Source organism: Balaenoptera acutorostrata, chromosome 7, assembly GCF_949987535.1.
Source record: "Balaenoptera acutorostrata chromosome 7, mBalAcu1.1, whole genome shotgun sequence".
Lineage (NCBI taxonomy): Eukaryota > Metazoa > Chordata > Mammalia > Artiodactyla > Balaenopteridae > Balaenoptera > Balaenoptera acutorostrata.
Genome location: NC_080070.1, coordinates 60,411,257 through 60,438,501, shown reverse-complemented (window position 1 = coordinate 60,438,501; position 27,245 = coordinate 60,411,257). Strand labels below are relative to the sequence as shown.

At 38.0% G+C, this 27,245-nt stretch overlaps 1 protein-coding gene across 2 annotated transcripts; it reads left to right on the top strand.

Moving 5' to 3' along the window:
• The first annotated feature begins 166 nt into the window (after positions 1-166).
• Positions 167-26,049, top strand: PON2 (paraoxonase 2). Of its 2 annotated transcripts, none has more exons than XM_007195738.2 (9): positions 167-302; positions 8,337-8,407; positions 14,994-15,049; positions 18,531-18,696; positions 19,269-19,359; positions 21,132-21,332; positions 23,925-24,006; positions 24,728-24,856; positions 25,430-26,049. In XM_007195738.2, exons 1-9 carry the CDS (start codon positions 229-231, stop codon positions 25,586-25,588), a joined length of 1,029 nt encoding a protein of 342 aa, XP_007195800.1. In that variant the 5' UTR covers positions 167-228; the 3' UTR covers positions 25,589-26,049. The 2 variants fall into 2 exon arrangements, with proteins under 2 accessions (XP_007195800.1, XP_007195799.1); XM_007195737.2 differs by having other exon boundaries at positions 19,233-19,359.
• The last annotated feature ends 1,196 nt before the right edge of the window (positions 26,050-27,245 follow it).

Genomic DNA, 27,245 nt, shown 5'->3' with positions numbered 1-27,245 from the left:
CAGGGGCGGGAGAGGACGGTTCCCACTGCCGGGAAGGTGTCTCAAGTGGCAGGTTTGCGGTGACAAAGGCCAAGGGCCGCGCCGAGGGCGGAGCCGCCGCGGCCTGTGTGCAGGAACCCGGCTCGCCGGCCTCGGGGCGGAGCGCGGCCCGCGCGCAGGAGCCGGACCGCGGGCGCCGCCCACAGTGCTCCCGGGCCTGGCAGAGCTAGGCGGCGCGGCTTCCGCGCCATGGGACGGCTGCTGGCTCTGAGCTTGCTGGGGATAGCGCTGGCGCTCCTGGGCGAGAGGCTCCTGGCGCTCAGGTAGGTGGGGGCCTCTCGGGTCCCCAGGCTCGGGGTGGCCGGGGATGCGGGCGAGCGGGGACCCTGGAGCCGGCGGCCGCGGAGGAACTCTGCATCGCCCTGCTCCTCGGCCGGCGGAGCTCCTCCACCCCAACCCCCAGCCGCCAGCAAAACCCGGCAGTTTGGGCCGAATCGCGAGACTTCATAGCGAGTTTGTAAGCCTTTGCTGCGCATCCAGTTCTCTCTTACCTAAATTGACAACCGAGTGCTTTGCGGTTTACCCAGGGGCGAACTTTAACTTGAAAACAAAACTATTACTCATGTACTGAAACTTTAATTATAAAGATTTATTTCAGGTCATTGGTGCTGCTTCTCTTTGTTGCCCAAACCAGCCTCCGTCTTTAATAAAGTTGTTCTCCATCTCTCCCCTGCAGAGTTTGAGAAACTCTTCCTCTGCTATCTAATCTTGGCACGGTTGATCAAAGATACTTGAGATATTCAGCTACTGTTCTTACATCACTTCCTTATTTATCTCTTCGTCTGGGAACACTGAAGCCAGAATGCCAAACAGGACACGCCTAGTCCATCTCATGTTTTAGTTAGAAGGAAAAAACGTGGGTGATCAGACGTCATAGTCTCTAAATTATCAACTCAAATTATGTAAGCCTCACGCCAAAGAATTCCAGAAATGGCTGAGCACCTTCTCCGTACGCTGTGCACTCTTAGCCTCCTGTAATAGAGTAAGGCACCGTCCTTACCTTTAAAAAGTTTACCCTATTAAAGGGAAGGAGAGAAATAAAACAAATAGATAAATTAGGATGTTCAGGACAGGTAAAAACCAACCCCTGTTGGCTTAAGGAGGAGAAGTTACAACTCCTGAAGGTGGAGTTCGGAAGGAAGAGACATCTGACACTAGCCTTGAGGGATGGGTGAAACACAAGTGGGGATGAAGGAGGCAGTCCCAGATGGAGAGTGCAGCGTGAAGAAAGGGAATGGCGGGGGAAGTTTAGATTTGAGCGGAGCATAAAGTTAAGGGATGAGAACAGTAGGAGCAGGGTTTTGAGATGGTTAAACCTACGTTGAAAAATTGGGGCCTGCGTAGGTAGGCAAAGGGGAACTATCAATGATTGTTGTATGTGTTTTATTTTTTTAAACAGGAACCTGTTTAAACCATCTGAAGCATAACCAGTTGGGCTGTGTAGAGATGACCTGGGGGGCTGGATTGGAGTAGAGCAGTGGTTCTCAGTCCTGGCTGAGCCTTAGTATCTCCCGGAGGCCTGCTGTCTGGGCTGCACCCCCAGCAGTTCCAATTCTGTTGCTCTGGGTGGGGCCCAGGCATGAGTATTTTTTATTTTAAAAAATTCTCCTGATAATGCTAACATGCAGTTAGAGTTGACAAGTACCAGAATAGAGAGCAAATAGACCTGGGGAAACTAGTTAAAGTCTTGCAGTAGTTTGGCCCAAACTCTGGAACCCCAGGGATGAGGGGTAAGGCCAAGGTGATACTAGAGTTTCCAGCTCTGCTGTCTTAGCTGCAGCTTCATCTGCTCATAAAGGGATGCCAGGAGGAGGAAGTCTTTATACAACAGGAAGAATCAGAGTTGGAGGAGGAACATTTACTGGTAAGAAATGGACGTGTTGAGCTTAATTTTCATGTTATATTAATGACCATCCTGCTCTGCAGAACGTTATTGAGTTGGGTGGTTTTGTATGATCCGTCCAGCTCTTGGTTTCAAAGGCAGGACCACTAAAGTTCTCAAGCTCATTAAATTATCCCTAAAGTTCAAATCACCAGTGTTTCCATAAGTTGAAGTTTTCTCAATTAGCAGTCAATTTTTTTCTTCTTACTAATCTTAAGGTTTTAAATTTAAGTCCCTTTAAATGATAAATGTAGATGCGAATCTAAGAAAAAGTAAATAAAGCTTATTTACATAGAACGCACCTGATAGATCATTTAAATTTGAATGCATCTTTTCTTTATAAAGACTTGACTATAATAAACTTCATTGAGCAGTGACTTCATAGGGTTGTAACCTCATTGGACAGTTGAAGCCTTATACTGGCTGATGTGAGAATGTTGGGGTGAATGATGGGTAGCTAGATCTAGCAAATAAAAATGTAGGATACCCAGATAAATTTGTATGTCAGATAAACAACAAATCATGTTTTAGTATATGCATATCCCATGCAATATTTGGGACGTAATTAGACTAAAATAGTATTCATTATTTATCTGAAATTCAAATTTAACTGGGCATCTTGCACTTTATCTGGCAACCCTATGAGTGCAGAATATCAAGTGCCTGCTATTTACAAAGTTTGGTGGAGTGCTTAAATGCATAATATTTCTCCTTTCAGACCCTTAGAGTATTTTGAAAAGCAGCATGTTCCCACCTCCACATAAAGAAAGGCTCTTCAAAAACAGGGTTTTGGTTTGTTTTTTTCTCTCATCTGCTGCCTTCTATTTCATTATTCTATTTTTAGAGATGGCACTTTGGCACTCAGGTTATTTCTCTCCCCCCAGGGTGCCCACTTAAATTTCAACTTGGATTTCAGATAAGCAGTGAATGATTTTTTAGTATAAGTATGTCCTGCATGGATAAATGGAATCAAGGTTGTCTCTTTCCTTCTGAACTATAACTGGCTAAGGTTCCCAGGGGAGGATGGCATGTCATACTCAACTTTCCCACTCCTCCCTCGTGGAGCAATAAAGGAAAAAGTAGAAATACACACATATCCCCAGGCCAGTGCTCCCTGTTGCAAAGCACACACCCTTGAATGAATCATGAGACTTGAGTACATCAGAGACCTATGCCTGAGCAGGAACTCCAAATACAAGCATCTGAACTTTTTGCTTGTTGCTTGACACCTTTTATGACAGCTCCACCAAGAAGCTATCCAGTCAGCTTTTGAACACTTCTGAAGGGGCAGACTTTTTTTCAACCACCATCCTCCTTATTTACTGTGTGACTACTGTGTGCTGGTCTTTGTGTTGAAAGTGTCAGCAGTTCATTATATTAAACTAAAACATACATTTACTGACATTTGGAAAGAAAGCCCTTTTACCTTCCTGCCTTCTTCCAGTCTTCATATATGTCTTCCTTCCTATATTATACATAATAGTAACTGAGGCTTGGAGAGGCTGACTAGTTAGTTCAGAAGTTAGTGCCAAACCTGTGCTCTAAGCCAGGTCTTCTGATTCCAAATACAGTTTGTCCCAGCTCCACCATGGCCTCCTCTCTTCTCTGCCATTGGAGCAAACTTTCCCCAGCTTTACAAGCCTAAGCACAAATTCTTAATTAAGTAAGAGCATTACAGGGGACCAAGGGGTGAATTCCAAGGGGTTTTACAAGTCTGTTTGTGAAAGATAAAGCCCCTGTTTGTCTGAATTTAAGTCTGTACGTAAAAGATAAAGCCCCATCAGTGGTTTGTAAATTCAAAGGCAGTGAGATATGGAACAAACCTGGTAGTAACACTGTGTTCCCAGTTTGCTGAAAGCATATTGGCACACCAAACTGGTGCATCCTTACTGTTACCACGCGATGAGGCAAGATAATCAGTAACCGCCCGTGACCCATTCCACTTTGGATGGGTAATGCCTTCTCCTGAGTGAAGGAAATAGAGATTCATTTCATGGTAATGACTGTTGGTTAAGGGTTCATGCTTTGTAGCCAGGTCGCCTGAATTCTCCACTATTTACATGAGACCTTGGCTTTTATTTCACCTTTCTGTGCCTCAGTGTCCTAATCTGTAGGATGGGGATAATAGTACTATATGCTCCATATAGGGGCTGTAAAAAATAAATGAGTTCATTCTTGTAAAGTGCTAGAACAATGTCAGACATGTAGTAAGTGCTCAATAAAGTTACCTATGATGACAATGACGTTGGAGCAGGGGTTCTTAGATTTTTTTGTGCCGTAAATCCCTTTGGTAGTCTGGTGAAGCCTTGACTCCTTCTCAGCATCATGTTTCTAAATGCATAACATAAAATACATAGGATTACAAACCAAACTGAAATATTATCTAAGTTAATACTAATTTAAATATTTAAATTCTATTGCCAAACTATTTAGAACATCTAATGTAGGATATAATAACATGGCCTTCTTTATTAAAGCCTTAAGTAGATCTAGAAGTAGTTGAATACCTAACAGTAGATACTGTGAAGCAGAGATGAATATAAATGGTATTTTGAGATCTCTACAACAACTAAAATGTGATGAAACAATGTCTGTAATTTCTGTTAGTGACAGAGTCACAGGTACTGCTAGTAGAAAGCTCAGTGGTTTGTTGCCTACACTCATCATCAAAAGAAATACTCAGTTTCAGTCAGAGGTTTAACTAAAGATGTGTTTTTTCCCCCCATCAGAATTCAGAAACCCCTGAATTTTACCCATGGACTCTGTGAGGGTCACTGGACCCCAGATTAAGAATCATAATGTACATGTTTCTGATGGGGGTCATTGGAGGAATGATTTCTGGCTCAGATGAAGGAAGGCAGTATGCATTCTTTCCTGTATTATACCTATCATATACTCGTAACTAAAAAGAAAATAACCAAATTCTAACGAAAAGGAAAAGGAAAGTGAGAAAAACAAAAGGAACCTAGAACAAAGAAAGCAAATAGCTTTCATCTAGAGTGTCCATTTTAATAGACTAGTAGTGGTGGCCTGGAACATTGTGTCTAAGCTGGCTCTGAGTTAAAGAGAAAGAGTGCTGTAATTGATTAGCAATGTCTGCATGACAACAGAGTGGCAACTGCCACACCATCTCTGATCTAGTATGTTCATAAGCATGCTGTGGACATAAAGTGTTAGGGAGCAAATAGGCTGCTGCAAAAATATGACTTATTTGTGTTTGTACCACTTATTTATTTATCTGTTTTTGGCATTAATATATGTAGGCTTATCGATCTGCTAGTCCAAAGAGTTTGTATAGCTTTCTCTTGTATATTCTCCAAACTTCTTAAATCTGTTATCATTTAGGAGTGCTTTCAGCTGCAAGTAGCATACATCAAATTAATGGTAGCTTATACATATTGAAGCTTGCTTTTCTCACATGATACAAACTCTGTGAGTCATTCATCCTAGAGCTTGTCCATTGAGTCAGTGATCACATCAAGGAACTAGGTTCTGATATTTTTCTTCTTTGATCCTCCACTGTTGGCTTTGTGTCCTCATACTTGTGTTAAGGATGCTGAATGATTGCTGTAGTCCCAAGTACCACATATATGGTCAAATCATGAAGAAGGGAGGAGTGTTGCCAGTTAGCTCTCTTCTTGTGTCTGCCTTTTCTACCAGTAATAAATTTATCTTTCCCAAAAGGCTGGGTCATATGATTACCCCTAAAGTACAAAGGGGGCTGGAAGTAAATATTTGGCTTGCCCGCTTCTGCAGTGGAAAAGAGCAAGGAAGAAAGGAGTGTGAATGGCTTTAGGTTTGTTAGCTGATAGGGTCTGCCACTCTGGAGTACAGAAGTCCACTAATGAGTAGGGAACTGATAGTTCTGCCAGGCAAAAAGCCTAGCAGTTTTCTACTGAAAGTCTTTGAAAGTCTTGATGGGCCACAAAGGATGGAAGCAAAATCCTCTCTCTTTAATCATAAAGGAAACACAAGAAAAAATGACTTGATTAACTAGTAACAGTCCTTGTGTTACTCTTCAGTTTTAATAGCGGGCAGTCTGCATATCTAGAGATGATATTGTACAACTAAACTAGCTGATGAAGATCGCCCTGTTAACAAAGTGTAATCATCAGTCATTGATGCAAACCTAAGTTGACTCTGAAAAATACCCCACACCAAAGTGTCCAAACACATATGAATTTTATTTTATCCATAGAATTTTTTGAGAAAGGTAGATGGTAATCAACATTACCCCATCTTTGTTTAGTCAAATGGGCATAAAAGTAAGTTGTATAAAATTGACACCCAAACCAACACATGATACAGAAACTTGATGAAACTTCAGCTGTGACCTACTGACTTAAATTTACATCTGTTTCTGGAATCACACAATGTCAATAAACCTTGGAGGTCGTTTAGTCTCATCCTTATTTTTATGCATAAAGAAGACTAAGGCCTGCAGAGATGAATTAACCTGCCGAAGGTCATGCAGTCTTGCTGCTATGACAGCACCGTGGTCTCTTCACCCCTTTCTGAGAAAAATACAACAGCAGATTAGAGCCTCTGGGTGGAACTTCCTGGCTGGGTGCTGAACTTCAGGGAAGTCATTTTCCTCATCTCTAAAATAGGGATAGGGGCTGCCCTGGTGGCGCAGTGGTTGAGAATCTGCCTGCCAATGCAGGGGACATGGGTTCGAGCCCTGGTCTGGGAAGATCCCACATGCCGTGGAGCAACTGGGCCCGTGAGCCACAACTACTGAGCCTGCGCATCTGGAGCCTGTGCTCCGCAACAAGAGAGGCCGCGATGGTGAGAGGCCCGCGCACCGCGATGAAGAGTGGCCCCCCGCTCGCCGCCACTAGAGAAAGCCCTCGCACAGAAACGAAGACCCAACACAGCCAAAAATAAATAAATAAATAAATTTATTTATTTAAAAAAAAATAGGGATAATGGTACCTACTTCTTCGGGTTGTTTTAAGAATTAAGTGAATTCATTCAGGTAAATCACATAGAACAGTGGTAGGCTCAATACATGTTGGCCCTTCTTATTAGTATTGATTTCCTTTTACCCCCCATGATTATCAGCAGCATCCTCCTCCTCACTAGTATTACTGCTACTACTTATGTTAGGCTAAATGTACTTGTTTTCCCCTTTAAATCACTGCTGGGACTCGTAGACTTGAGGTTTTTTTTTTTTTTTTTTTTTTACTGCTTTATTTAAATTCTTTATATGTTATTTTCTTTATTTTTTCCATTACATTAATATATTTTATATCTTTATTTTATTCATTTATTTTTATTTTATTGCTTTATTGCTATGTTGTCAAGAAGTTTAACAGTATTTGAGTTATATGATTCCGAATACATACTGATTAACAGTTTAATTGGAAACTTTCATATATATATGGATATATATATATATGAATTGACAAAATATATAGTTGCCACCACCTGTTGGTAATTCTGGGTTGTCCAGGCCTCGGCTTCTTCCATCTCGCCAAGAAACCAGCAGCCTTCCCCATATTCGGTGTCTAGAAGTCCGAAGCTGGCAAGGATATGAATAGGAGAGAGACAACTGGCAAATTGTCATGTTGTCTCTTAAACGTGTGGTACGTGTGAACCACTTTGAAACATGTAATAAACTACTCTGCAGGCACGCTTGTCATTCTTTGTGGATGTGGAGAACAGAAAGAGAAGGTGAGACAGTGAGAGCAGGGAAAGCCTTCAAACAATAGAGCCCAGATGTGTTTGCCCACCCTGCTTGGTGGCCCTGTACTCCAGGGTGGGAAGGAGGAGGGAAGATGCTTTATTAGAATTCAACATTTTCTCATTATTTCTTCACTTCCGTTTTTATGAAATTACAACAGCAAGTAGTTTGGCTAGAGTAGTTGGTGCTCTCCAACCTTCTCACTCCAATAAACTGTCACGGGGATGGGACTTTCTCCACTTGTTTCTTACTAACTATTTATGAGGTGTCTTCTGTGAGCCAGGCTCTGAACAATGCCATTTTCTCTTGGCCTGCTTTCAGTCACTGTGTCATTTTGCAGAGGGCCTGGGCATTTTATAGCCCCTCTGGGTCCTCAGAAGGAAGACAGGGCTTCTGGTTCTACATCTGAAGCTCTTCCCACAACACAAGAGCTGTGAGAAATGGGACCTGGTGCCGTGTTTACATTTGCATAGGAACTTGCAGTCCAAGTTGTATTTGTTGAATTATTGGCTTCCTTTTACGACCCATGTTCACATATAGAACTTTGTGATATGCATTTTTATGTTAACTTCATTTCTGGTGCTATTTTATGTTCCTACCCTTGTTTTCTATCTTCTCTTTTATCTGCTTTAGATTTATGCTGTGTTTTATGTATTGCTGTAAGCCTCTTTAAACCCTTTCTGCTACAAAGCAGGGAATACGTAAACAGATAGATTTTTTTTTTAACAGGAATCGACTTAAAGCCTCCCGAGAAGTAGAATCCGTAGACCTTCCAAACTGCCACCTGATTAAAGGAATCGGTAAGTCTGAGAAAATGCTTGTTACACAGCTTACATTCCTTGGCCCACAACACTAGAAAACTCATTAACAGTATTTTGGCACATAATTACTGTTTATCAGAGGAAAAGTCACATTAGATCAGCAAAAACCTTTTCAGTCAATCTCTTTTGATCTAATGCACCCTGTATTTCTTCTTCTCTCTTACTCTCACTGTGATTTATTAATTATTTGTACAACCCTATGTTTGTTTTAGACTTCTTGCTTGTTTAGTGACTTTGCTGAACTCATTTTGTCAAGTCTGTATTTTTGTCAAGTCTGGATTATGTGTGGCCACTGAATTCTGTGTACCATTAGCCCAGGAGTCAGCTGGTGAAGGTAAGTCAGAAGGAAGAGAAGTTATAAAATAGAAAATAAAAATCTCCCAACAAAATCTCCACCCCCCACAAATATTACTGAGCCATGAAAAAGAATGAAATAATGCCATTTATAGCAACATGGATGGACCTAGAGATTATCATACTAAGTGAAGTAAGCCAGACAGAGAAAGACAAATATCATATGATATCACTTATATGTGGAATCTAAAAAAGTTATACAAGTGAACTTATGTACAAAACAGAAATAGACCCACAGATATAGAAAACAAACTTATGGTTACCAAAGGGGAAAGGGGGGGAGGGATAAATTAGGAGTTGGGGATTAACATATACACACTACTATATATAAAATAGATAGGGACTTCCCTGGTGGCGCAGTGGTTAAGAATACACCTGCCAATGCAGGGGACACAGGTTACAGCCCTGGTCCAGGAAGATCCCACATGCTGCGGAACAACTAAGCCCATGCGTCACAACAATTGAGCCTGCGCTCTAGAGCCTGCAAGCCACAACACCTGAAGCCTGCACATCTAGAGCCCGTGCTCCGCAATAAGAGAAGCCACGACAATGAGAAGCCTGCACACCACAATGAAGAGTAGCCCCTGCTCGCCACAACTAGAGAAAGCCCATGCGCAGCAACGAAGACCCAATACAGCCATAAATAAATTAATTAATTAAATTTTAAAAAAATAAACAGCAAGGTCCTACTGTATAGCACAGGGAACTATAGTCAATATTTTGTAATAACGTATAATGGAAAAGAATCTGGAAAAGAACATATATATAACTGAATCACTATGCTGTACACCTGAAACTAACACAACATTGTAAATCAACTATACTTCAATAAAATATAAATAAGTAAATAAATAAAAATCTCCACCTCCCACAAAAATAACCTCAGAGATGGAGTTTCTGTTTTATCCTTTCTGGTATTTCCAGTGCAAATGCAAACAAATATATGCATATACATTTATATCTATTGTTTTCACAAATGGCATCTTAGTATAAGATTATATTCTGTAACTTGCTTTATTCTGAACACAGTGTGAACAGATTTCCACATCAGCACATGTAGATCTACCTCATTCTTTTTAATATTTGCACGTACCATGATTATTTACCCAGTTCCTTAATGCACATTTGAGTGGTTATAGTTTTTTGCAACTACAAGCAAGTCAGTGAACTTCATTGTACATATAGCTCTTGCATTTGTTTATCTGAAGGATAAATCTTTAATAGCGGGATTATTGTTCAGTTAGCACATATGTTTAAAGTGTTGATAGTCTTTGCTAAATTGCTCTCGAGTTGGCAACACTAATAAACTCAGTACCCCATGTTTATAACCACATTCACTCCAGACAGGATTCATAATGCTCTTTTATCAAAAACAAAGTAGTGAGCCTTTTCCAGATCACACAAAGAAGGCTTCCATTTCATGGAAACTATTTGTTTTCAGAGAAGCCTTTTCTACTTCAGAACTTCTTTCTGCTCACTGCTCCTCCTGTACACATCTGTTTCCTCTGTGCTCTTGTCCCCTTTTCCCATTGCTACTTTTGTACTTTTTCCCGGTCCTATCTCCCTTCACAAGACTCCTTGACTTCTTTCTCCTGTGGTTTCCCCTCTTTGTTTATTGCCCAAACACTTAGCAGGAGGATACAAACTCAGTGTCGAATACCAGATTGTCCAGATTGAAAAGGTCTGTGCTGGATAATGCAGACTGTCCTAGAATTAAGGTTGTCTGGAGTCCCAAAAAACCCAGGAACTGCATCCTGCCTTCTGGCCGCAATCACGAAGAGCCCCCTTGGAACTGGTCACTAAGCAAAAGCCAGATGTCGTCTGGGAGGGACGTTGTACAGGTTGGGAGGTTGAGTCAGTGATCTCGGAGGTTACTTTTGCTACTGAGTTAATAAATGTCAAATTATTAAACAGCCCTTGGCCCTGTGAAGCCCACCTTCTGCAAATTCAAGTCTCAGAGTAGACAACAGGGCACAGCCAGACACATTACTGGACAAACTGCGAAGTGTATTGCTGCTACAACTCACTGGAATGGAGGGCTCCTCAGAGAAAAACAAGTCCAACAACATTTGTATTCTGAACAGGCATCTGTCTGTGTTTGTGACCTTTATGTTGTGATGTGTGTGAGCTGCTGTCTGGAATTGGGAAGAATGAGGAAATATTTCACCTATGGCCCCTCTTGTGAAGTGTTTAATGCCTCTGAGGCACTTCAAAAGGCAACAGAGCGAAGACGATGAGTGATTAGAAGCACATTTGGGATACATTTTTAGATCTAATTAGAACTGTGCTTTTTCTCCCCCTCCTTCTTTGCTTTTGCTCTGTGGTTAGCATACACTATATGAACATTTGTTGAATGCTATGTCAGTGATGCATAATGGTTAATAATAGCTTGTGGTTATATGTTTTTAACAACAGTTGCTTATTCAGTGGTCTTTGACTACAAAGGAATAACAGGGCGTACTTTCCCATAGGCAAAAGCAATGTCTCTTGGTAGGCAGCAGGAGTAGAGGGGTTCTCTTTTTTAGTTTCCACTTTGGAAACAGTAGCAGCCGTGCATTTGAGGCCAACTAATCCCTCCAAGAGGTAAGACTACATCCCCTGTCCCCCCAGTCCCCATCAAGACAAACACACACACACACACACACATAAAATAAGGCTACATTCACCATGACTAGAAATGAACTCTTTGCAATTCTTAGGTGCTTTATACATATCATATCATCTCATGTCTTTCTGTTTTAATAAGTAATAATCACTACCACATATCATACAGGATGTGTGCCTTCAGGGGGTCAGAAAGTAAGCTCACTATTTATTCTATTTTTTTGTATTCCTTTCCAGTGTATCTAACAGACAGAAACTAACATTTGGTATAATATCGACATCTAAATAATAAAAATTATAATTAAAGAGCTATTTAACTCTATTTGAGGCTTAAAAGTTTAAAACATTTTAAAATGTCTTTGAAAATGCTGGCATTCAGAGTCCTGGACTAAAACAAAATTTTGAATGGATTATTTCTCTTGAGTTAATAGATGATTTTCTACACTTGGCAGTCAAGATCTTTATAATAACTGCTGCTTGAGAGATTTTTTTTAAAAAAGCATTAAAGTTTGTAGCCCTTGTCATCAAGTACTTTACAATCTACCTATGAAAAGGAAAACAGAAAAACCCACTATGTGAGATATAGACATATTTTTTCTTTTTATAGCAGATAAGGACCTAAGGCTCAGAGAGGTTAAATAACTTTTGCAATTTTTTTTCCCAATATAGTATTTTCTCCCAGAGTGATTAATACACACATCTGATTAATGAACCAAAAAAGTGGAAAATAATAGGCTACATTACATTTTGGATACTCTGTTGGGTATGGCAACGGCTGATTTGCTGTTATAAAGTTACAGTAAGTAACTTAGAGAAGAGAGAAATTGATTCTCTTTTATGTGACAGTCCAAAGATAAGCAAATGACCTAGGGTGATTAGATGACTCCACTCCATGTGGTCATTCTGGGACAAAGGCTGATGAAGCAACACAGCTATCTTCAACATATTACTTCCATCTTGGCACAAGACTAGAACTCCAGTTGTTGCCATCTCCCAGAAGGAAGGGGTAGAAAGAAAATTTACATGGATCTTTTTACTTTATTTTACCCAGTAGTTGCAAGTAGTTTACCTTGTACTCTCATGTCCCATTAACCTGAACTCAGATAAATGGCCACCTCTATCAGCAAGAAGGGGTAGAAAATGTCTGTAGCTATGTTGCCGTGTACCTGTAGCTGAAAAGAAAGAAGGGGAGTATGGATACTGGGGAGCAGTTGGCCATCTCTGACACAGAAAGATAATTGCTAAAGGAATAAGAAGGGATCAAAATCAGATATGCTAAGTTAGAAGACTTTCCAGAGAAAGAGTGTTTGAAAGAAAAGTACAGGATATGAATTGATGAAGATCCTGGTGAAAGGCACGGAAGCAAACATTTTGGGGGAAAAGCCAACATATGTAATTGACCACAGTTGGATTTACAAAGTAAAGTGTCTTCAGAGAGGAACCAGGGGATGGTTCTGACAGAGAAATTTCATTAAATGCTAGGTTGTATTTTTTCTATGCACTTTTAAGTCAGAACAAAAGACTTGAATCCCAGCTTCCCAGTTTGTGACCTTGAACAATTTACTTAACCTTTCAACGGTTCCATATTCTCTACTCTAAAATAGGAGATAATAATATTGCTTCTTAGAGCTACAAAAATTATATGAATTAACATATGTAAAGTACTTATAAGGAGCCTGGTACTTGGTAAACACTTAATATGTGTTAGTAGTTATTACTGTTACTACTCACACTACTACTATTTCTATTATTGAATTAGAGGAGAAAAAATTAGGTGTTATGAGATGATAAAAGCCTACTGTCATAACGGCTATAGAAATAAAGATCGGGGAGTAGATCTGGAAAATATTCTAAAGAAAGCTACAGATATGACTTTTTTTCCTTGGAATTAGGCAACGGGATTAAACAGAAAGAAGCAGCAATGTGGTTGACGTGAATATATCTTTTAAAAAACATTGTTCTTTTCTTGTTTATTAAAAGAATATGATTATTTGTAGAAATTTTTAAAACAAAGAAAAGTATAAAGAAGAAAATGAAAATCACTCATAATCCCACCACCCAAAAAAACATTTAGTTTTTTTCTACATATCTTTTCTTTGTCTATGTGTGTAAGCATGCGCACGTTGAAATTAAATTGTCTTAAATAATTTTTCAAGAACAACAAATTTTAATTAACTGAGCTCCTACTCAATGGATCTAGAAAGCAGAACTTGGACTAGAATTCTGTGTGCAGGTGTGTGTGTGTGTGTGTTTGTGTATGTATACATGGTGAAGTGTTCCTTGCTCCTTGCTCTTTATCAGTTGAGAAACACCATGGGACTAGAATCTAGAGGTTTTTAACTTTTGGGAGGTATCACAGACCCTTTTTTTGAATCTTCCGAACGCCAAGAACCTTTTTCACAGAAAATGTCTTATCTGTACATACACAAGACATTTTGCATTGCATAGAATTTCAGAGGGTTCATAAACTCTTTGAAACCCATATGTGGTTACTTAGGGGTCCACAGACCGCAGGTTAAGAACTCAAGCATACAGTGCTTAAACTTATATCTCTCTTCTTTCTGAGAAGCAGGCATATGGGTCATCTTTATGAAGTGAAGTTTTTGGCTTTTTTTTTTTTTTTTTGCTTTTCTCCACTATGGTGGAGCCAGCAACACTGGAGGCGGCCAGCCAAATGCAAACTCAGGAATCAAAATCCATATAGCTGGATAGATGCTATTTGTTTTTGACAACCTAGACATAATCGTGGAGGAATCCTTTGGAGAGGGCTTAAAGTGGAAGGTTGGATTTTGTGGACTCAAAGAATGTGTCATGATTTGGCTTAATCTAAGCCATTTTTATTCCTCTTTTCTTGTGTTTGGGTCTATTATCTGTCTGTGGAATTTACACAGTGAGACCACTGGCAAGGTCTTATGTCTAATTATTTTCTGTGCTGTGTGGAGTGTACTGCAGACAATCGATAAACAATCAATAGTCATTGTAGCCTGTTTCAGAGACACTGTTAGAAGTTTCACCTGGCTTAGGTGCATGGTATTTTTCATTAATCTTCTTTTGCTAGTTTTTTTTCTGTAATTTAAAGCCTAAGTTTAAAGATTAAACAGAAAGCTTTCTTTGCTTATGAGAACAAGCAGGCATTGTTTTTTAAAGAGGGACTATATAATCCCAGGTGTTTTATCTCTGTTAATGAGAGAAATGTCTGTGTTTGCTTCCGATTGAGTGAGCCGAGAAAGGGACAAGAATATTTGCATGGTTAAATGAAGATGAGCCCTTCATTCTGAAAGTAATATTCCCCTGATGTCAATTACTTTTGTACAGACATCTGGATGTTTATCATAAGAGTGTACAGATGTCAACTTTTTTGGTACTATAGCTGGAAATGTGGTGATTACTTGACTTTGATTTGAGTAGACATAAAATCTCTAACATTTAAAGTCAGAAGTTCACTGCAGGAAAGGATTTAGACTGACGTTTATTAAAGAGAGTGGTTCCTTGGAAGAAAAAATCGGAACCATTCCGAAAGATACAGATACTGATAAAGTAAACAAAGCTCTACCTAACAAGTCACAGAATTCGAACATGACATTTATCTATTTCTTGAACTTAACAGAAGCTGGCTCTGAAGATATTGACATACTTCCCAATGGTCTGGCCTTCTTTAGTGTGGTGAGTATCTTCCCTCCCCAGTCTCAGTGGAGGAGGTACAAGGGAGTTTGATGAGGCCTTCAGAGCAGTAACTTGTTTTTAAAGTTCCTCACTTTCAAAAAAAAAAAAAAGACAGGTCAAACAGGATCTTGGAAATTTTCTGAAAAAAAAGACAGGTCAAACAGGATCTTGGAAATTTTCCTCCAGCTTCTCTGAGTGTAGGGATGAAAAAGTCTTTGCCAATTGATTTATTACTCTTTATGTTCCCACTGCCTTGCACTAAAATATTCCAATGCAATCTGTGTTCTAAAAGTTTGTTATTACAAAGGATATTTGGGGCATTATTGTGGACGTTTGATACTACATTATGCTATTTTAAATACAGCGTCTACCTTTCCATTAGATATTCAATTTGAAACTAGTATTCTTGATGTTATTATTTATTTTCAAACAATATACCAACTTTCCTAGACAAAGGCCAGTGCTTTTGCTTTCTTTCTTTTTCCCCAAATAGCCTAACGTAAGTGGAATGTCATTGACTGAGCTCATTTATACCCTTCACTTTTGCCTTAATTTTTATAAGCTGAAAAATAACAACCTTTTCAGGCATACATTACAAAGACTTTAAAATTGATTGGCCTGAGTGATGCTAGGCTACACCAGTATGCATTCTAATTAGAAAATTGTATATGTGGGCCAAGGAGGAAGTCCTGACCACCTCTCTCTTCTCCGTGGCGTGGGCTAAGGTGAGGGACCTTGGCATCTTCATGGATTCAGTTTTTCTTGAGAAAGAAGTATCCAACTTTGAAGGCAGCCTGTAGTTATTCTGTTCCCTCTCAGCAGCCATTATTTTCAGGCACTGAGACTCAGGAAAGATGTGAAAAACTTGGAGATGCTTCAGCAGAGAGTCACAACACTAATAAAATAGTTGTCAGACTTATGAGAAAGGTGAGAGAACTCAGCTGAGATGAGAATGAGGGTTAGAACACTCTTCAGGTTCCTGATGGTTTTTATATGAAAGGCTGTGAGTGGCTGGTTGTTTACCACAGAGGGAGAAAAGAAATACTGTAGACTTTGGCAGAAACATTGATATTTATATGGGTTGGCCAAAAAGTTTGTTCGGGTTTTTCATAGCATCGTACGGAAAACCCGAACGAACTTTTTGGCCAGCCCAATATTAAATTTTAAAACTATGGCTTTAAAAGTTTTAGTTAATTACCTACACACAATGAGTAAAGTGATATTTCTAGGAGGACTCTGGGTTTGTGTAGAAGCACATGCTTGCACGTATATCTTATATTCTTAGGAAAAAACACTGAGACTCCTAGTCAACATTATTCATAACTAAAATGCAAATATCCAGAGTAGAGTAGAAGGCAGTTGCTTTTTTTTTTTTTGCAAAGAAGCTGTTTTCAGAGATTTGCATAATCCAGAAGTCACCTACTTCAAGATTTTCTCCCCACAGGAATAAATCTGAATTAGGAGGGGTGAGGTCTCCAAGCACAATAAATCTACAGCCATTTTAGCTGAGATGCTTAATATAGTCACAATGATCTTGTAGCCAAGTCAACAGAATTTCTTCTGCTTGTTTTTCTCTTATCCTTCCTTGGTTATATGACTTTTCTTTTCTTTTCTTTTTTTCAAATTTAGAAACAATCTCATTTTACTGATGTTTTTTAATTTACCCAGCATTGTCTCTAATATTTCCCAGAATGCACTCCTTTCTAAATGAATAACTCCTACATCATGGCATTTGTTTATTCTTCCAAGCATTGTAGCCAATTAGCCCATCCTATTCCACAGTTACAGGCTTGAGGGGCATCTCAAAACTAACATCACACTTAATGAGGAATTAGATGACATGGAATAGAAAAAAAAATTTAAATGACAGTGTGAATGTACTTAACACTACTAAACTGTACACTTAAAAATAGTGAAAATGGTAAATTCTCTGTTATGTATATTTTACCACAGGTGGAAATAAAATAAAATTTGAAAAACAGAAAAAACAGGTTAAAATGATAGGGAGTATTAAAAGATAGGTAGTATTAAAATAACTATGGAGAGTTATTACATCCCTGGTACAGCTTCCTGAGCATTGAAACCCTATCATTTATGGGACATTAATAAAGAATAGAGATTATTAACCACTGAATTGGCACTGCCATGTAGCAATAGCATAATTGCAGTTTATTCTACTTGTTGGGCCTTGAAGTTGTGTAATTTTGATAGATTTTTTTTATTGGAGAAAATTTCTATTAAATACAATCTGTGCATAAAGTGAGATTTTTTTGGTACTTTTTAAAATTTGCATAAAGTATGACTTGAAAGATTTAAAAGAGAGAAGACCTCGATTATTTTAGTGAGTGCTGAAAAAGCATTAAATAAAATTCAACTCTCATTCCTGATTAAAAGCTCCAAAAAAACTAGAAGTAGAAGGAAACCTTCCAGAAACCTACAGCAAATACCATTCTTAGTGGTGCAACATTAACTGCCTTCTCATTAATGTTTAGAAAAGGAAGAAAATGCCCTAAAATATTGTAACCATCAGTAATCTACTAGAGTTCTTACCAAGAAAACAAGAAAAAGAAATATGAGGTAGAAAAAAAGACAAAGCTGACATTATTTTCAGATAGTGTGATTACCTGTTTTTTAAACAGTCCAAGAGATTCAGCTAACAGACTCTTAGACCTAATAGGAGAGTTGAGTGATATGGTTGTATTCAAAATGAACATATAAAACTCAATGGCTTTCCCATGCACTAGGAAAAAACAAATAGAAAATGTAATACTACTACTACTACCAGTAATAATAAGGTTCCATTTGACCAGCAACTTAATTTCTGAAATTTAAACAGAAAAATAAATGAGCAGAAATATTTAAGACTATTTTGGAAAGGTAAAGCAATGTGGTGTGGGATGTGAGGACTTGCCATATATATATACATATTGTATCTTATAAATAAAGCTATAGTAGTTAAAAAGTGGCATATTAGCACAGGATTTAGGCATGAGTCCAAACAGACCAATATGTAAACAGGGATCTAGTACATGATGAAAGCAAATTTGGAATCAGTAGGAAAAGGACAGACCGACTACATGCCAAGCACTGATCCAGGCCTTGGGGTCTAGCAGTGAACAAATGAGACAAAGTCCCACCGCATGTTACAATGGGGAGAGAATGAACGTGCGTCAGATAGTGGCTTATCCCCGCCCTCAACTCTGTGTTATCTCCCAGTCCCCCAACCTTCTGGTTACCCTCTGAAGAGACTAAACCCTTAGTCTTCTGCCTCAACTCAGAAATGTCAGTTATTGTTCAGCTTTCAGCCTCCCAGCTTCCAATTATTTTTTTTTTTAATATTGTTTCCTCTCTGCTCTCTTCGTGTTTGCAGGTTTATGCCACCACCTTTAGCCAAAGTCTCAATCATTTATTTATAGTTGCCACTTTAGTCCATAAAAATACTTAAGCCTTTATATTTAACTTTTTCCTCTGTTTTAAAAAGGGTCTAAAATGTCCAGGCCTCCACAGTTTTGCACCAGATAAGCCTGGAGGAATACTAATGATGGATCTAAAAGAAGAAAACCCAAGGGCACTGGAATTAAGAATCAGCCGTGGATTTAATTTGGCTTCATTTAATCCACATGGTATCAGCACTTTCATAGACAGTGGTAAGAGCTGATGAGCTACCAACATTAAAAAAACTTACAATGGTTTGCAAATGACTGTGGAAAATAGATTTGGATCATATCTGTAGTAAGAGAACAATTAACTCGTGAATTACTTCTGTATTCTTCATACAAATAAGACCATCATTTGCCTCTTCAGCTGGCAATAAGTTATACTACATTTAGAAATTTCTAACGGTTAACACCTGAAAGAATGTTTAGATTTCATAACCTTTTCAAATATCTATTATCATTACATTGAAAAAGAGCTATATTTGTGAATTAAACTATTAACAGATTATTCATGAATTCTGTATATGGAGTGGGAAACACTCTTTCTTAAAGGTCAGGGGACCAATGATCAGAAATAACACCAGACAGACAGTGATGGGAAAGACGGGGAAGAAGAATGATCTGTTAGGTCGTCTAACAGTTTATACATTCAACCTTTCCTTGCTCGTGGTATTTAAATGTCAGTGTCTGCCCAGAGGTCCTATGGTTATGTCTTGTAAATTAACTCTGTTCTTTCAATTCTTTAGATAACACAGTTTATCTCTTTGTTGTAAACCACCCAGAATTCAAGAATACAGTAGAAATTTTTAAATTTGAAGAGGAAGAAAATTCTCTTTTGCATCTAAAAACAATCAAACATGAGCTTCTTCCAAGGTAATTAGTCCTTTTGTTCATTCTCTGATTTATCTGTAGCATTTTCAAATATTCCCTATGATGGTCCTTTCACCTTTTGTAAGAGCTGAAATACACACATATATATACACATAAACAAATACATGTATTTATATGTGTATGTGTGTATATATAGTTTCCTTGCAGAGCAGGGCAAGTCGATATCAGTGTTCTTTCTATGTGGGCTCCCTCGAGAAATAAGGAAATGCTGGACTACCGGGGATTCGCTCTTCAGGGACATCTTGAGAGCAGAAGACAAACCTCACCATTTTTCCTTCTGTCACCTCCCATTTCAGATGACTCATCATCCAAATAGTAATAATACCTGTCCTGCCAAGGAAGAGTAGTCTGCTTTATATGGAGTTTGTATGCTTAGTATGGGACTAACAAGAACTGTTTTCACAAGGTAGCTGTGGGCTAATGGCCCTGCAGAATTGGAAGTGGGTCACTGCTATTTCAAGAACATAGAGCTGGTTGATAATGTGACTAAAAAAGAATTATGTGCCCCTCCCCGGCTCAGCTGCATCTTTTAAGTTTGAGCTTGATGAATATTTTTAATTTCTATTACTTCCCTATCTCGGACTTAAGTGTGTAACTGCCAACCATTCTTCCAAAAGTTCACTTCATAATAAACAGGAGCATAAGTACCATCCAGGCAGCCTTTGCATTAGGGCGTTGTTTCAGAGAGGGGTCCCACCTTCCCTGTAGCTCTGTTTTTCCTTTAACAAAGGAGAAAGCCGCTCTTTCAGAAATTTTTGCATAGGGTAATTGGAATTTAAATTTAATAACACCCTTACCTAACTGGTTTTAAAAATGTAATTGTTTTTAGCATATAAATCTCTCACCTGAAGCATTTCACTATGGCAATTTTGTCATTCATCTCTCCGCAAGTGTTTATTGAGCGCCTGTTCATTCTCGGCAGGTCGGCTTTGTGAGTCAGGTAGAAATTGAACAGTCAACCTTAGTTTGACTAATAACTAAGCAAAGGATCTCAGGAAAATCCAGCAACTGAGAAAATGGAAGCTAGGTAAATGTTACTGACAGCCCAACCAGCTCACCAGCCAATGAGGCTCCATCGAGCTCTCTACCCTGGACAGCTGTGTCTTTTCGTATTGTCGTTAAACCCTACGTTTCTTGCTGTCAAAAAACACACTCTGTTGGCACCAAGTTCTTTTTTCTTTTATAATAACCTGCCATAATTGCTAAATGACCTGTCTTCAAATTACCCGGTACCATAAAAAATTGTTCTCCAGCAAATGATATTATAGTAGATTGCATATGACTATAGCCATGTGATTTTAGCTGAGCTTTTCCTGGGAACTCTCTCACCAAAAATTTAAAGCACATATTACATAAACCTTCTGGATACTTAATCTTTAATATTGAGACCAACTGGCTTTTTTTTTTTTTTTTTTTTTAATTTATTTATTTATTTATTTTTGCTGTGTTCGGTCTTCGTTTCTGTGCGAGGGCTTTCTCTAATTGCGGCGAGCGGGGGCCACTCTTCATCGCGGTGCGCGGGCCTCTCACTATCGCGGCCTCTCTTGTTGCGGAGCACAGGCTCCAGATGCGCAGGCTCAGTAATTGTGGCTCACGGGCCCAGTTGCTCCGTGGCATGTGGGATCTTCCCAGACCAGGGCTCGAACCCGTGTCCCCTGCATTGGCAGGCAGATTCTCAACCACTGCGCCACCAGGGAAGCCCCCGAGACCAACTGGCTTTTTATTTTCTCTCACATGTTATTTTTCTCTTCCAGTGTGAATGATATCATAGCTGTTGGACCAGCACATTTCTATGCTACCAATGACCACTATTTCTCTGATCCTTTCTTAAAGTATTTGGAAACATATTTGAACTTACACTGGACAAATGTCGTTTACTACAGTCCAAATGAAGTTAAAGTGGTAGCGGAAGGATTTGATTCAGCAAATGGGATCAATATTTCACCTGATAAAAAGTATGGTCTCTTATAGAAGTATTTTCATTTCTTCTCAGTCATGGTGCTGGGCCAAATTCTTTACTTTGCTTTTTTTTTTTCAATGTAGAAATAGCTTACTTGATATTTTTGGTCTATGATAAATATACTATATATAATATTTACAAATATTACTATAATACTATAATATAGAATACATATATTATATGTAATATATTATTAAATAGATGTTTTATATAAAATATATACATATATGTACCCTATATTTACATGTAATATATAAATATATATTTATATACAGTATATAAATTTGGTATATATCATTGTAGAATTTAATTTTATAAATGTAAATTTTTATAAAATGGGTTCATATTTATATATACATATTAAAGTATTAGGTAGGTGTTTTCCTTTTAAATAAATATATCATTGTTTTATTGGCTGCATATTATTCCATTTTCAGGATGATTGTAAACTAATTTAACCAATTCTCTATAAATGGATATGTAGGGGTTTTTTTTTCTGTATAAAAACCATTTTTTATTTCTCATTTACCACTGAAACTTATCCAAATATTTTTAAGGAAAAACCCCCCAAGGGAGAATTACATACAGCATAATGGTTAAATCTTCAGATTTTGGAGTCATACAGACATAGGTTCAGATGCCCACTGGGTACTGGCTAAATGTGGGGCTATGAGCGCCTCCTCTTTGCACATTTGTGCAAGTGTTTCTGTAGAACAAACCCCTCAAAATAGAACTACTCACTTAAAGGGTGCTCCTTTTAAATGTTAACTTTAATAGATAGTGCCAAATTGCTCCCCCCAAATTATCTCACTATTTTTGTATGTCCAACTGTAACCTATAGGAAGGATATTAAAGTCTTTATTAACTTTCCCTTTTACTACCTTAGCACACTGAACAATTTAAACTACTACAAATATAACATGAAATAAATCTGGCATTCTGTGACAACTAAATGTCTTTATTTTCATGACAATTTCTTCTTTCTTGTTGATTACAGAAAATGAGTGTAGAATCATTTAATTTAAATTGTCTATAACTGACCCAATCCAACCTCTCCCACCAAATCTGTTTTTCTCCTCAACTCTCATCTTTCAGTTATGAGAGTCAAACTTTCCAGTCACCCAAGCTAAAAATAATAACAATAGGGCATCCAGCTTTAACTCCATCTCTCTCACCATTCCTATTCAGCCATTGAGCAAGTCACACTGGTTCTATCTGTGCTTCCGTCCCTGACCCTCACCCCCTCTTCCTTCCCATTGACACCTGCTTGGTTCAGGTTCTCACCCTCTCTGGCTGGAGTATTACACTTTCTTCCCACTTGTTTTCAGTCCACTTCCATTTTTCGCACTGTTGCCAACTTTGTCTTTTATATTCCACTGCCCTTTCAAGATCTCCAAAAGAGGGACCTCAGTCTGCTTCATCTTTGAATCCTCATACTGAGCACAGCCAGTCACAAAGCACATGCTTAGTAATTGTTGAACAGAACTGACCATTTGTTATCATGCCACTCTGTTATTCCAGAAATTCAGTGGACCCCAGTTGCTTATCAAATCAAGGGAGGCTAATGGGTTGGACTTTCTTTAATAAGCTAGTTCCAACCTCCCTCTTCTACTGTTTCCACACTTACTATGCTTTAGACAAGAACTCATTATTTTGCAAAACTGCCTCTCTCATTCTTGCCCCTGTGCCTTTGTTCACATGTTTTCTTTTGCCTAAAAGATGCTTTGTCCTCATATCCTCAAATCCAGTCTCTCTTTCCATGTCCACTGCAGATGCCCCTTCCTTTGTAAGCCCTTCTGTTTTTTTAGGAGTTAGAGATTTCTTCAGTCTCTAGACCTGAAATATGTCTTATGGTACCAATCATGCTGTATTATTTGTTTAATGTGTGTAAGCCATCTGATCACCCCAACACACTACAAACTTTTCAGGAGAAAAGGCTGTGTCTTCTTCATGTTTATATCTGTCACAATACTGAGTTCATGGCTTTACACACTATAATTGCTCAATAGAACAGTTGCCATGGAACAGGCAATTCAATGAGAAAAATTACCGTGAAGTAGTCCATTAATTCACCCTCCTTAGATATAGACAGATTGTTCTGAATAGATACTTATTTCTAACTCTTACATTTCTCGATATGTTAATAAATATTTATTAAATATTAATAAGTATTAATATTCTAATAAAATGTGTTCTGTTTTATACCATATGTTTCTACATGTAAATGATCCCTTGAAATATCAAATTATATTGTAGAATGTAAAAGCTTTTTGTTTGAAACCAAATATTTGTTTTACTGTCCTTTCAGTGGCAAAATATCACAGACTTTATATTTTAAATGATGTCCTATATTATTTTTCCTTACAAACTTTTTGAAAAATAATTTAACAATTCCATGATTGTTGTAGTAACACTGAATTGATTTTGAAAGCTTACTTTTTAAATAAAAATTGACCTTTATCAAGCATTCCTTGAGGGCCCATCATTGATTAACTTCTTGGCAGTTTATTAAGACTTATTCGTCATACTGTGTTAATGAAGCTTTATATTAGCCTGGGGCTCTAACCAGTATGTCCTTCCTGCAAAGGTACATCTATGTTGCTGATATCTTGGCTCATGAAATTCATGTTTTGGAAAAACACCCTAATATGAATTTAACTCAATTGAAGGTAAAATATTTCTTTCTATATCTAAAGTAGACATTAATCTTGAAATTACATAGTTATACTATAACAGTTCCTCATTTAGAACAGAATAGCCAGTGTTGCTATTCTGGGTTTTTCGCTGCTTCCTGTCTGTAACTGGCCAAGCCTCTTGTTTCCCACAATCACAAGAACTGACTGATTACATGCAGCAGTGTGTTGGGAGGGATATTTGCATCAGATTTAGAGCCCATTCCATGAAGTACTGATGGCACCTGATGAATTCCAATAAGAATTTTCACAATTGAAAAGACTAATAGATGAATTCTGAAATGAAGATTTATGCAAGTTGTCAGTTCTTTCAATAATAAATGAAGGTAGAAATTGGGTTCCACACCATTATTATTTTCTTCCTGCTTGACAACACATATTTTAGATTGATTAAGAATTTCCTATTTTGCTTTGAATGAATTTCTTGAGCTAACTGATCACTTTGCATCTTTTAAGGGGAAAGGAATTCATTTTTTAGAGAGATTGATTATTGCCCCAACTTTCTTAATTTTAGGAAAAATGAAAAGTGACTCTAAACCAGTGTATTAAATTTATTTTAAGCAATATTGGTGTTAAAGGGTGGAAGCAGGAGATGGGTGAAATTTCCCCGTATGCATAGGGGCAAGAAACTTTAGCCCTAAATTATTTAATCAAGTTTCTCATGGCATTTAGATATTGACATTTTTTCATTTGGAAGGTACTCAAGTTGGATACACTGGTGGATAATTTATCTATTGATCCTTCCTCGGGGGACATCTTGGTAGGCTGTCATCCTAATGGCCAGAAGCTCTTCATTTATGACCCGAACAATCCTCCCTCATCAGAGGTTTTTATATTTTTTAGTTTTTCAACCTTAATTATTCAAGTCCTTTTAAACTAATAATACAATAAACTTATGTGGTTCTTGATTTTGTAATTGCTTTAAGCCAATAATTGGCAGAATTTCACATTGTTCAAATACTTTTAGAAAGGTAATCTTTTGATGTATTAAGTTACGGTGGAAACTAGTCAAAAGACCTTTTTATAAAGACATGTGCCCTCCTTGTGCGGTATACTGGCAATTTTTTAAATACCTGGCTTATTGTCAGCTCTCCACATGTCACTACTTTTGTTCGTGCTAAAGTAGTGAGAAAGTAGGCACATTAGTGTGGAAGTATTTCTATTAATGCTCAATTACTGTAATAACACTCAATCCTGTGTTGGCATGCAATAACTAGATGGTTTAAGAAAGTACTTTCTTTGAAGGTTTAACAAAGTAATTTAAACATTAAAAAAATTGGTAACTGCTATTTTCAACAGCATGTCCTCTTAATCATTGTGTCTTTGTGGAAGATTATTGGTGACTGAGTGACATGGGTGGATGGTGGTTCTATATTAATCCTTTGTATCTCCTGAATAGGTTCTCCGCATCCAGAATATTCTATCTGAGAAGCCTACAGTGACTACAGTTTATGCCAACAACGGGTCTGTTCTCCAGGGAAGTTCTGTGGCCTCGGTGTATGATAGGAAGCTGCTTATAGGCACTTTATACCACAGAGCCCTGTATTGTCAGCTCTAAATGGTCCTTTTGCTATGCAGGCATGCTAGCTTCTCTTAACAATTTTCTATGAATTGCTAATTCTGGGGGACTTTAACCAGCAACGTTGACCCAGAAATGTATGACATGTATAGTAAATTTATTTCAGTAATGAAAGCCCCCCTTCAGTTCACATAGCACTTTTAACGTAAAAGGAAAGTGAACAGTTTTTAAAATTGCCAAGTAAAGGTGAGAGAAGAAAGCTGCTTTCGGTAAAGTGAATACACTTTGCATAAAATAAGCCTGCTTTCCAACTGCCAGAGCATGAATTCCACTGAAACAGGGTAGATTATATTTCCTTAAAATGTAAGTGACCTCAGCTCCACCAGTGTGACCACTGTGACTCAGAACTACTGACAGGTAACACGTTTTGATGTTTTGTACTTACATCTTTGTTTACTATTAAAGAGTTGGAGTTATATTAAAGACTAACTAAAATCCAAGTTTTGTCTGCGCTTAATTCTCAAGGCATATCCTCAGCGGGGGAATGAGAAAGTGGCCACTTCTTTGTGGGGTTTCCTTGGGATGCGCAGGCATGGCAATACTAATTTTTCTCAGCTGAAAAAATAAACTATTTGAATAAAATGAAACAAAGAATTAACTAAATATGGCAACTGGAATTCTCAATTAATATGGATTATTCCATCAGCTCTATTTCTTAATGGGAGCCCAACTTGCATACAAAGAGGAGATAACAGGTTGGAGCTGGAAGGTCAATCATGCCACCTCCTTATTGAACACAGCCGTGAACTTCATCAGGTGAGATGAAGTCAGCTATCCAGGCCCACATGGTTAATCCCAGCAATGTCAGGATCAGGGTCTGCCTCATAGAGAAGCGTTCTTTCCACTTACTGTACCTCCTGTAAATTCATCTTAAACCCTGAAGAGAGACTTTCACGTGTCTCTTTCCATTGTAACTTATCAAAGCACTTCACTTCTCATACTCTCCCCCATCTTTAGCATCATTATCATCAAAATATTTGTCAGTTACTTATAAAGTGAAAGACAATGCATTAAAAATGGTACATTCATTATCTCATTTAATCCTAATTACAGCCCTGAGGGAGTACGTACTGCTATTATATCACTGTGAACGTTTCACAGATGTTCCAGGTCGCACCTGGGAAGGGGTGGCTCTCAATCTATTTCTGATGTCAGAGGCTGTACCATTATCCACTGCATGATGCTTCTGCCATGGAACTAATGACGATCTCGTTATTTACTCTTCTTCCTAATATATAATTTCTTCTGTTTTTATAGTTATCAACTTGAGTTCTGCTTTTAGATGGATGATTTAAAGACTTAAATGTAAATTGCATAAGTATTCTTAATCTTGGCCTCTGTCCATTTGGCCTATGTTCTTATTTACATTTTTGAATAGTCTGTTACTAATGTATATTGGATGTATTTCATGCTAAAATAATCATCATTTTCTCTGTTTGCATTATTCATAGAGAAAACATTAAGTCACAGGTGAATAAAGCAATATTAAATATTATTCATTAGGGATCCAAAACCAAGAAGCATATGTTTTAGATTTTAGACTATGAGCAATGCCTATCTAAAAAGCTACATTCACAAAAAGTACCAGAATACAGTAGGCATAAGATAGACTTTTTTCCCTTATATTTATTAGAAA